This window comes from Carya illinoinensis, chromosome 11, assembly GCF_018687715.1.
Source record: "Carya illinoinensis cultivar Pawnee chromosome 11, C.illinoinensisPawnee_v1, whole genome shotgun sequence".
Lineage (NCBI taxonomy): Eukaryota > Viridiplantae > Streptophyta > Magnoliopsida > Fagales > Juglandaceae > Carya > Carya illinoinensis.
The window spans coordinates 25,943,129-25,955,136 of record NC_056762.1 but is presented as its reverse complement, the minus strand read 5'-3'; the positions used below and the strand labels follow the sequence as shown (position 1 = coordinate 25,955,136).

The following is a 12,008-nucleotide window of genomic DNA, read 5'->3' as shown; positions in this document are numbered from 1 at the left end:
CCGTAAAACCAGTGAAACGAAGGAGAGCCCGACGCCTAGATGCAAAGATCTAAGTAGAGAAAAAAATATGGGATTTATTTTTGCTCACAACTTGCCCTGACCACTTTTCATAAGTCTTCAACACATCAGTAATAGCTTTCAAAGAAGCCTTGCCCCCATTACAAAACAGAACCATGTCATCTGCATAAAGCAAATGTGAGATAATAGGGGAGCCTCGCGGGTGGTGAAACGGAATGATCTTGCCCATATGGATCTGATTATTAATCATCCGCCAGAAAATGTCTTCTACAAGAATGAAGAGATAGGGAGAGATGGGATCACCTTGATGCAACCCACGACCACCTTTGAAGAAACCTTTGGGGACTCCGTTCATGACCACGGAGAACCAAGGATTCGTGATGCATTGACGAATCAACGTACAGAAAAAATCTGAGAAGCTGAAAGCTTTAAGAACCTGCAAAAGAAAGGACCAGTCTACACTATCGAAGGCCTTCGCCATGTCAATCTTCAAGACAACATTCCCACCATAAGTAGGTTTATTAATAGAGTGAATCATCTCTTGAGTCATGCTAATGTTATCAAAGATGCTACGGCCCGGGAGAAAGGCTCCTTGTTTAGGAGAAATAATATTAGCAAGCAGGAGGGATAAGCTATTAACCATGATTTTAGTGCAAATTTTGTAGAAGACATTGCACAAGTTAATTGGTCTAAACTTATCAAAACTCATCGGATTTTCAACTTTTGGGATTAAAACCAGATGAGTAGCATTGAAAAACCGAGGGAGAGCCATACCTTGAAAAAACTCTGTTACAGCAGTGACAACATTGGTACCCACAATGTGCCAACAAGATCGATAGAAGCCCGACCCAAAACCGTCAGGACCCGGGCTACTATCTTCCAGAATGGAGCAAAGAGCTAGACTTCTTGAGACAAAGGAACACAAGAAAGGAGGTCGTTGTCATCCTGTGAAATAATCGGTTGAACTAAGTCCCCCATATTAGGCTCATCACGACTATTACCTACTTTCAAGAAATTAGAAAAATAAGAGATAGCCCCGTCGTGAATTTGTTCAAATGAGGAGAGAATAGAACCATCCTCTAGCTGCATCTCTTTAACCTCTTTATGATTACGACGACTGACAGCACGGAAGAAAGAAGAATTTGCTTCACCCTTCTGAATCCAACGTTGTTTAGCTTGTTGGGCAAGGCGTTGTTCTTCCCTATTCAACCAGACTGATAGCTCCAACTGGGAGGCAACTAGATCATCCTCCACGTCTTCAACATACTCATATTGTAAGCTTACCTCCAAGCCCTTTATATGATTCTCAAGAGCCGCTATGTGGGAGACAGTTTTACCAAAAGTTTGATTGTTCCAAGTTCTCAAAGCAATTTTGAGACGTTTAAGTTTAGTAACAAGCATATACAAATCAGATCCCCCAACAACATCACCATTCCAAGAGTGCGAGACACAATCGAAAAACTGAGCATGAGAAACCCACATTTGCTGAAATTTAAAGGAAGGAAAGCCATACCAAATAAGCTGAATCTCCAACGAGACTGTCATCAGCACATGATCAGAAGAAGTGCGCGCCAAGTATTCCATATTAGCACCAGGAAAAGCATTGAGAGCTGCTGTGTTAAATAGACAATGATCAAGACGTGTGCAGTGTCGTGATCTACCAAAATGTCCATTACACCAAGAAAGAGAATTCCCACAGGAAGGCATGTCAAGAAGCCCACAAGAACCCACCCAACTGTTAAACTCCTCCATAGCCAAAGCCAACCTTGGCCTGCCCCCTCTACGCTCTGAGTCATTTATGATAATATTAAAATCTCCCATGACAATCCAAGGAAGATGATGAATATTAGCCCCCATCAAAGAATCCCACAGTCTTCTATGCTCCAAATAGGAACATTTCGCATAGACAAAAGTAATACGAAAATAATTCAGATTAGTGATTCGAGCAGTAAAAAATTGATCACCCATGTTCTTAACTACAAGGTGTAAATCTTGAGACCAAAACAGCCATAATTTGCACCTTCCTCAACATTAGAGCAACAACCATCAAAATGCAATCTATCATGCCACATATCTAAACGAGAGATACTAACCATAGGCTCAGCAATAACAACAAGTTTAGGATGAAACTTCGTTACCAATTTTTTAAGACGCTTTCTCGACATTCTGAGACCCTGAACATTCCAATATAAGTAAGAGACCTTCATAAATTAAGACGAAAGGGCTTGCTTACAACTCTGGAAGAACCCCTTAGTTTAATGCCTTTCCCATTCCGTTTAATTCCCGAAGGAATATCCGAGTCCGAGACCACAAGGTTGTTCTTAGCTAAATGTTCCAAGGCCCCTTCAAAATCGGTATCAGAACAAACATGACCATCAGAGTAGGTTTGATTACGTTCAATCTCCTCACAATCTGGTGCACTTTCATCCGGGACGATGGCAGGCCCATCATGGACCATATCATCAACGTCTTCCTCATCAAGCTCTTCAGTAATAATCGGGTCAGGCTGAGCCTTAGAGGTGGGCCCAATTTTGCCATGTTCCAAGGTAGTAGCCACGGGTTCAAGACCCATCAAGTTCAAAGTACACCCCAAGACCGGTGCAACCCCCGAGTGTGTCTGCATTCCTTCATGATTTTTCGCACACAATCCAGACGTAGAAGTGCACACAGTCCCTAGACCCGTAACATCATCATGAGCAGTCCTGTCTAGCGAGAGGTCAACCATAGGCATATCTTTTGGGACATCCTCATGGTTAGATATAGTCTCACCAACCAGAACGGGAACAACCTCCATCAAAGGAGTCTTCTCTAAATCTTCTTGCATCTGCTCCACATCCTCCAAGCTCTGAAGAGCTTCAACGGCAACCAACTTGGAATGATCCTGTTGAGATTCTTTATTGGATTCACCCTGTTCAGCGATCACAACACCAACCAAAGGCTCCACCCTCTTCTCAATATTATCCGAATGAGACACATCCACTATAATCTGTAAACCTCCATTGACGTTTTCCTCCTTGGCACTCGTTTTTTCAGCTTTCTGTTTCCAGATTTTTCCTCCTTTCACCGTTTTTTTTCCCCCTCCATTTCGACAGGTTCTTTGGTTATGGTCTTGGTAGTGACACTTCAAGCAATAAGCTGGCAAAGTCTCATAAAGGATCTCCTGCCTAAGGCTTCTTGGCATTCCAGGAATACCAATCTAGAAATGGGAGATGGGCTGCTGTGAGGCATCAATTTCTAGACAAACCCGGGCTCCATCTGTACGGGTAGCACACTTCGTAGGATTATCACGGCGTATGTAGCTCCCAATCAGTGCCGTGAGCATCTTTAAGAGGGAGGAGTGATAGAAGTTGGGTGGAAGGCCTGGCAAAAAAACCCAAACAGGCACAGTCGGTGGCTCAACGTCTTCATCGAACTTGGGAGACCATGCAAAGGCACGGTAGGGGATTCCCTCTATATCACACGATTCCCTTGACAAAGCCTTGTGCAAATCAGATTCATTAGACATGCGAATGAAAATATTTTTGGGGCATTGCATGGCAGAGATGACTAGCAAGGAGGACAGACCCCAGCGGTTGCGTATGCTATCAAGGGTGGGTCTCTGTCGAAGGAATTTCACAACCACGGAAAATCTGAAAGGTACTGTAGTTTTAGCTAGTTCCTCAGATGAAAAGGAGAAGAAAGTTTCACGATCAATGTATTTTGGTTGTCGGAAAGGAACAACCACCTCTGGTAGTGGTTGGGGCACCGACGAAACCAGGTCAACGAACGACCGTGGAGGACCAGCCATGGAAGGTTGGCCATCAACGGCCGCCATGCAAAGTAAGTGAGCGGCAAAAGAGAGCGAAAGCGTGAAGCCCTAGCAGAGCGTGTTTCACGTAAAACATATAAACTCAATATTGTTAAAGATAAATCCATCTCTTATTTTACATTCATCCAAAATTTAAACAAATAATGGTAAGATAAACCTTATCATTTCGTCATCTAATCCTCGCCAATTTCTACCTTTACAATCTCCCCCTTTAACGGATTGGTGACGAAGCCATCTTGATGAATGTAAATTCTTTGTTGTACATTTCAAATAGTAGACCACAAAGCGATAGAAAAATTCTCAAAAGTTTGTGTTTCAATATGCTGACTTGGAGATAAAAACAAACAATCCAGATTCAAGTACAAGTTCAGTGATCCAAACAAAACATAATCAACACATTAGTCTTTCAACCTAATTGACCCAAAACATAGGAACATATTAACTTGTATCTGAATTAAGGTAAGAGTAAAAAAAAAAACATAACAGGATCATCAGCTGTAGTTGTGGTCTCCACTGTTCTGGTCTCCCCCTCCGCTGCTGCTCCCCCTCAAGTGTTTCTCCCCCTCATTCGTCTTCAATCAGCCAAGGGAGTCTAAGAGTCATCATCAAAATCAGCTACATTTGCCATCACCTACTGAACCTCCAAGGAGAGTTGGACCAACCGATCATTTGCCTGTACACAGTCAGAACGTACAGCAGCGATTTGTTGTTCTCTCTTGGACTGACTGTCCCCCCATGTTGCAGCAAGAAGATCAAGTTTTTTAGACAAAGCATACATTTGCTCCAACACTTGCGATATAGGGACAAAAGGCTCGGTGGATGAGGAGGCTAACTCATTTGCTGGAGGTCACTTCTTAGTGAGAATAGCCTCAGACCACCACTGTTAATACAAAAATCCAGGCATTTTCATGGTAGGTTCATTTGCTCGAAGAGGGACTTTGGCTTTCATAGCCAACTTGGTAATTAAGCTACCAAATGGGAGATTTTGCTCTTTTTCAACATGGGATTGATGGATAATATAAATTACATGTCGAGGAAGATCAATGGAGACTCCAGTGGCCAATGCATACATAAAATAGGCTCCCTCAAGTGTAATCTCAGTATGGCGACTAATGGGCCAGAGGTTGGTGAGCACTATTTTGGTCAAAAGTCAAAATTGAGGAAGCATGTGATTAAGGGGTAGACGATGAGTCTTGGCTGTTAGGGCTGCTTTTTCTTCCTCTTTCTTCTTCTCTCCTACACCGTTCCCCTTCTCTTCTCCATTCCCGTTGCTTTCTTCTATTGCTGGCCGGTTCATCTCCATTTTGTGTACTGCATTCCTCCATTTTCCTCTATTTGGTTAGTTACATTTATTCTCTTGCATTTTGTTTCCTTTTTTTTTCTACTGCAAACCGATCTCTCTCTCTCTCTCTCTCTCTCTCTCTCTCTCTCTACTATTTTTATTTCATGGTTTCTTCTTCATTGTTGCAGGTTTGGCCGAGTTCCTTGTGTGCTCCTATTCTCTTCTTTGTTTCTTGTTTATCTCCTTTTTATTGTGGTGTAAAACCCCTTCTTTCTCCTTAGATTTCCCACGAATTTATACTCTGTTTTTGGCTTCACATTCTAGCTCGTTTTTTCCTCATTTTCCTCTAGTATTTTCGGGTCCTAGTTGTGATTGAAAGCCTCATTTTCGTGCCCTGTTTTTGAGCAATCGATGCGTGTGTTCTTGGCCTTTGTTTTCCCTTGTCGTGTAATTATATCTCCAGCCATCATCTTCAAGTGTTGTTTTAACCCATAAAGAGCCTTCTTCAACATAAAGAAGCTTGTTTTAACCCATAAAGAGCCTTCTTCAACCTATACACATGGATAGGATAAAGATGATTAGTAAACCCTTTAGGTTGTTCAACATATACCTCTTCATGTAATAGTCCATTTAGGAAAGCACTTTTGACATCCATTTGATATAATTTGAAGTCTAGATGACATGCAAGTGCAAGTAGAATGCGGACAGATTCCAAACTAGCCACGGGGGCAAATGTTTCATCAAACTCAATCCCTTCTACTTGAGTGTAGCCTTGTGCAACTAGCCTTGCTTTGTTCCTCACAATGGTCCCATGTTCATCAGACTTGTTCTTGAAGATCCACTTAGTTCCTATAATATTGTATTTTTCGGGTCTAGGAACTAATTCCCATACATCATTTCTAGTGAATTGATGAAGTTCCTCATGCATCGCATTAACCCAACTTTCATCATTCAATGCTTCTTCAACTTTCTTTGGTTCAACCTATGAAAAATAACACACAAAAGAAACTTGATTTAGTACTCTTTTTCAAAGTCTCATACCTTCATCTAGATCACCAAGCATATTTTCTCTTGGGTGACTTTGAGTGACTCTAGAAGATGGTTCTTTTTCTTGTGAGTTTTGTGGTGTTTTTTCTGGATGATCTTCTTCATCTTGCTCGTGAGAATCATTTTCCACATCTTGCACCAATTCCTTCATGTTTTCAAGTTCCTCCATAGTAATCTCAGCTAAAATATCATCCACAACAACATTAATTGATTCCATAACAGTTTTAGTACGTAAGTTGTAAACTCTATAAGCCTTACTATTTGAAGAATAACCTGGAAACACTCCTTCATCACTTTTGCTTTCAAATTTAAAAGTGTTTTCTCGGTCTCTCAAGATATAACATTTGCTCCCAGAAACTCTAAAATACTTTACCGTGGACTTTTTATTTTTCCACAAACCATAAGGAGTAAGCTTGGTGCCCGGTCTTAGAATCACTAGATTCAGAATATGATTTGCTGCATTTACAGCTTCTCCCCAAAAGTGCAGTGCCATCTTTTTGTTGCTTAACATGGTTCGAGCCATCTCTTGAATTGCTCTATTTTTCTTTTCCACTACTCCATTTTGTTGTGGAGTAATAGGTGCAGAAAATTCTTGATGTATGCCCTGTTCATCACAAAAATTAGTGAAGTTAGTATTTTCAAATTCTCTACCATGATCACTACATATTCTAGAGATAGAAACTTCCTTTTCAATTTGTAATTGCTTGAACAGCTTCTTGGCAAGATCAAAAACTTCAGATTTTTCTCTCAATAAAATAGACCATGTGAATCTTGAGAAGTCATCTACAATCACCATGATATATCTCTTTCCACCAAGACTCTCGGTTTGAGGGGGACCCATCAAGTCGATATGCAACAACTCAAGTGGCCGAGAGGTGAGTATGTGAGTAATTTTCTGATGTTGAGCTCTAGTTTGTTTTCCTTCTTGGCATGCTCCACATACTATTTTTTTGACTTTAAAAGCTTTGGGCAGTCCATCAACAGCTTCCCTTCTTGACATCTTTGATAACTCTTTAAAATTAATGTGTCCAAGTCGTTGATGCCATAATTCAACTTCATCAAGTAAGGTCCTATAACACTCTAACCTCGAACTTGGAGAGATTCCATAGCAATTATCTGAGGTTCTAGTGCCTTTTAGAATCCATTCACTGGCTTGATTGTATATATTACATTCATCTTTGGAAAATTGCACAGGGAGATTATCATCACAAAACTGACTAATGCTGAGTAAATTTGCTTTTAGACCATTAACAAACAAAACATTATGTAAAGAAGGTAATCTAGGTATTTTAATATTCCATTTCCCTTCTATAGCAGCTTTGCTTCTATCTCTAAAAGTCACAGTGCCTCCAGTGGTTGGTTCAGTCTTCTTGAATAATGTTTTATTTCCAAACATGTGTCTTGAACAAGCGCTGTCCAGATACCAAGAACAGTCTTTCTTTGCTCTAAGTGCTGTGTGAGCAACAAAGCACAAAGCATCTTCTTTATTCACCCATTTTACTTTGGGTTTTGGCTTATTCTTTTCATTTGCACTGCTTTGTGTAATCTTATTTTGGGAAGCAAAAATCTGCCAATTCACCAAGCTTGAGACTTAAAAAGTTTATCTAAAAAGTTTATTTGTTGATTCATATTCTCAACTTGATTTGTGATACCCCGTTTTTACGTATATTTTCACTGAAGGAGTTTTTAATTTAATTAATATCTATTAGTTCTTTTATTTTAGATTATTGTATTTTAAATGGGTTTTTATTTTATTTGATGTGATGTTTAATTTATTTTAGTCGTTTTATATTTTTAAAATCGTTTTCGGCGGATCAGTTTTTGGATTCCGGAAATGAGGATTGGATCTCATTTCTTTTCTCTATCTTTTCTTTTCTCTTTTTCTTTTTCCCTTTCTCCTTTTTTCTTTCTCTTTTCTTTCTTTTCTTCCTTCTTTCTTTTCTTTTTCTTCTTCTTTTTCCTCTTTTTCCCCGTGCGCTCGACCCAACCACCCCATTTCCGTCCGTTTCTTCCACCGCCCAGTTCGTCGCCGTCCCGCCGCCATGCAGTGCACCACCCCCACCGGTCGACTCCCCTCCGGCCAGTGATCACCTCCCCCAATTTTCAGGCCAACTCGTGCAGCCGTTAGCCGCCACACACGGCTGGAAGTCATGACACCAGCTCTCCCTTTTCTCTCAGTTGTCAGTGATCACCCAGTTTTCTTCCCCTTCGACCAGTGAACATCCCCACCAAGTTTCACCTCCATCCAAGCCACCGTTAGCCGCCACGAGCTCCTCCAAGCCTCACAATTTTTGTGCTTTTCTGCCACCATCGTTCCACCTCCGGCCACCACCTCTTCACAACTTCTTCCCCTACCTCTTGACGACCTAACCCACCCAATTTCGGCCCCGATCCGTTGCCGGAGCAGCTCCCACGAGCTCAACTCCGCTCAGTCCCTTTTTGCTCTTCCACCGCCGTTTCCACCGTGACCCAGGGCCAAAGCTCACTTCCATTAGTTTCATAAACATCCCTAGACCATTTCCTATCAATTTTGTGTCTTGGTTTGTCCCCGTTCGAAAGTGGGTAATTTATTACCCACGGCCACAGTGTAAAATATATTGTTACGTTGCTTTTTCTCCGCCGTTTGCAACGCCGCGAGCTTTCAAAAAATACCGTATAGCGCTATAAGTATTTTCCAAAATCTACTTTTAGATTTAAATATATTTTGCTCTTACAATAAATTATCTGTTTGGTTGGTTGATTTCGGACTGAATCCGAGGAGTTCGGGGGTCGGATGGATTAAGGACGGGGTTGCTTGGTTTGTTGATTTTGTGATTGGTTGGTCGTTTTGTGCCTTGAGGTTGCATTTACATGGTGCATGCATGTGTGATCGGTGCAAAACTGCAAGTGCACAGTATCATAGTTTTATAATAAAGTGATAAGAAAAGATCGTCCTCAGGGATTGGTACCTTACTTTTGCTAAATACCAAAATTATACTAATCTCGATTTTATCTAGAGGAATCACTAAGATTTTTGTAGTTGCAAACTAAACTAAGATCAACTCAAAGAGAAATACGCAAAGGATATAAAACTGACGTTCAAAGATCAAATTTATGGGAAAGAAAACTTCTAGGAAATCGATTTCACCTAATTCTTCTCTATGCTTTTCTCATCCAGCTAATTTAATTTAATTCTTTTCGTCTATTAGCAAATCTCTAATTCATCCAAAAGCCTCTTTCGATAGTCAATTGGAAATGCCTCTTGTTTATCAATTCACACAAGAATATGCAAATTAAATAATCAAGAAAGCAATAAGATCAATGATTTAATTACTACATAGGTTGATACAAATCTTTCGATCTCTATATTTACCTATGCTGAAATATTCAAGATCTACCCTATGATTCCCTCTTTCGATAGCAAATCACAAGAGTAAATATCATCTAATCAATTACCAGTTAATTAGAAGCAATAAACTCAGAATAAATCAGATAAACAAAGAGAGAATTGCCTTAAATTAGCATTGACAATCAAGCATAGTTCGAAAATAGGTTACATTGTTTTTCTAGAATAAATAAAATTTAGCTCATGCTAGAAATGGAATTCAACATAAACGAATTCACCATAATTGTTCTGAGAATATTGGAAGAAAATAAACGCTGAAAAATACTCCTCGCAGCCGCAACTCGTCTTCAAAAACTCAAGGAAATGATTCAGTGCTTTTCTCCCATCTGTGCTCGTGTATGATTCCAACGTACGTGCAATATATGGAATTCCCTCTCCAAAATAGATGAATTGAATCCTTCTAGCTGTGTTTTTCTGTCCCAAAAAGTGTTCTTCCGTCAACAGCCCCAGCCATAGAGTGAAAAATTCCTTTTATATGGTGTGACGGTGAAAAACCCTTGATCTGTCAAATTATGATGTTTGCTCGAGCGGGGTATCGAGCGCACATCGAGCATTCGACTCTGCCTGATTTCACTCGAGTGGCCAAAAGCCTCCGCTCGAGCGATCTTTGTTTTCCTGCAACCCGCTCGAGCTCACTGTCGAGCGGCAAAAAGCCTCCGCTCGAGCGATCTTGTAAAATCTGCAATACGAAATTTTGCAAGTCATCAAATACCCTCAAACTTACAACTTTGTTTGTCCTCAAACAAAAAGAAAATCAAATGATAGTTTAGGCAATATCAACTCAACCCCAAAGAGAAGTATCATCACTTACCAAGCTTTTATGAATTTAAATTTCATCACTAGTATCTTACTTTTTTAACATCAAAGATAGGGGTGTAAAAAAAAACCGGCAAATCGGAAAACCGGCCCGGACGAAACCGGACCGGACTGGTTGTGCCGGTTTTGGACCGGTTCGGTCCGGAACCGGTTTTCATAAATGAAAAACCAGCCGAAACCGGTCCGGTTTCAGTTTTGGTTAGTTTTGGACCAGTCCGGACCGGTACTATTTATATATTAATATTATATATAATATATTTTATATTATATATAATTTTTAATCACATAAAAAATAATCACATATATACTAATACTAATATTCTAATATAGATTATAGTTATACTCATACTAATATAGTTATACTAAATCATCAAAACTAATACTAACATATAGCTATACTAATAGCCTAATATTAATACTATTATATTGTCTAATATATTATATAGCTATAACTAATACTAATATATATATACTAATACTAATCGCCTAATATAGGATTATGGCAAATTTTTTTTTACACTAGATTTCTTATTTTATTTTTTGTTTTATAGCAGTTTTTTATATAGCAAATTTTGTTTATATAACAGATTTTTTTTATAAATCAGATTTTTTATATCAGAATTTTTTTACATAGCATATATTTTTTTTTTTTATAAATCAGATTTTTGATAGCAGAATTTTTTTACATAGCAAATTTTTTTTGCAAAGCAAATTTTTGTAAATGGTAAACAGAATTTCTTAAATCTGTTTTTTCTTTTAAACAGAATTTTTATAAAAAATTTATATTTTATTAAAACTGAAAAACGGGACCAAACCGGACCGGAAACCGGAATACCGGTTTAGGAGGAAAATCGGTGCGTAATCGGTTTTAAAAAATACAAAACTGGTACCTACCGGTTCGGTCCTAGATTTTGTACAAAACTGGACCGAACCGGACCGATTACACCCTTAATCAAAGATAGCAAGAAAATCAATAAAAAATTTTGCAATTTGTCAAGCAAGAGTTAGGCCTTTACTTCAACCTAAAGCTAAGACCTTGAGTGTGTGTGTGCTATAGTCAATTTAAACTCAAACCACATGCAAACTCAGATAAAAGTAGAACAACCAAAATCAGAAGAATTCTCTTAAAACTTAACCCCATATGTCCAATTTTCAGAAATCCTCTCCACTAATGTAGTCAACACCAAAATCAGAGATCAAAAGGTCTTTAATAAGGTTGTAATGATAGGCCACAGGGTGAGGGTTAAGAAAGAACTGGATATGAAAAATCAAAGCAAACTGGAAAAATACTTAGTGAAGAGAACACTAAAAGAGATACCCACATGATTCAAATCATAGTTCTTTCTTGGCAATATGCTCATACATGTGGTATTATTGTTGCTGTAATCACTGAAGCAATACCAACAATTCCTTTAACAAAATTTGAGGTGATACATACTCCGCTTAGTGACTTCTTTTTCTTTTGTTTTTGTTTTTTTTTTTTTCACTTTTACTATCTTTCTTCTTCTTCTTCTTTGATCAAACAGAGCAAACATAATACGGTTCATCATGAAACCAATTTTCTCTTTTAATTGTACTCTCCACCAAAGTATTTTCTCAAACTATCAAAGGTAGATTCATTGTTTTTCAGGCTTAAAGCGGGCATGGTTTAT

General features: G+C 39.0%; 1 protein-coding gene across 1 annotated transcript; it reads right to left on the bottom strand.

Moving 5' to 3' along the window:
• Positions 1–915: 915 nt before the first annotated feature.
• Positions 916–1,986, bottom strand: LOC122282325. The gene has a single exon (XM_043094285.1). The coding sequence runs from the start codon at positions 1,984–1,986 to the stop codon at positions 916–918; it is 1,071 nt and encodes a 356-aa protein (XP_042950219.1).
• Between the last annotated feature and the right edge of the window lie 10,022 nt (positions 1,987–12,008).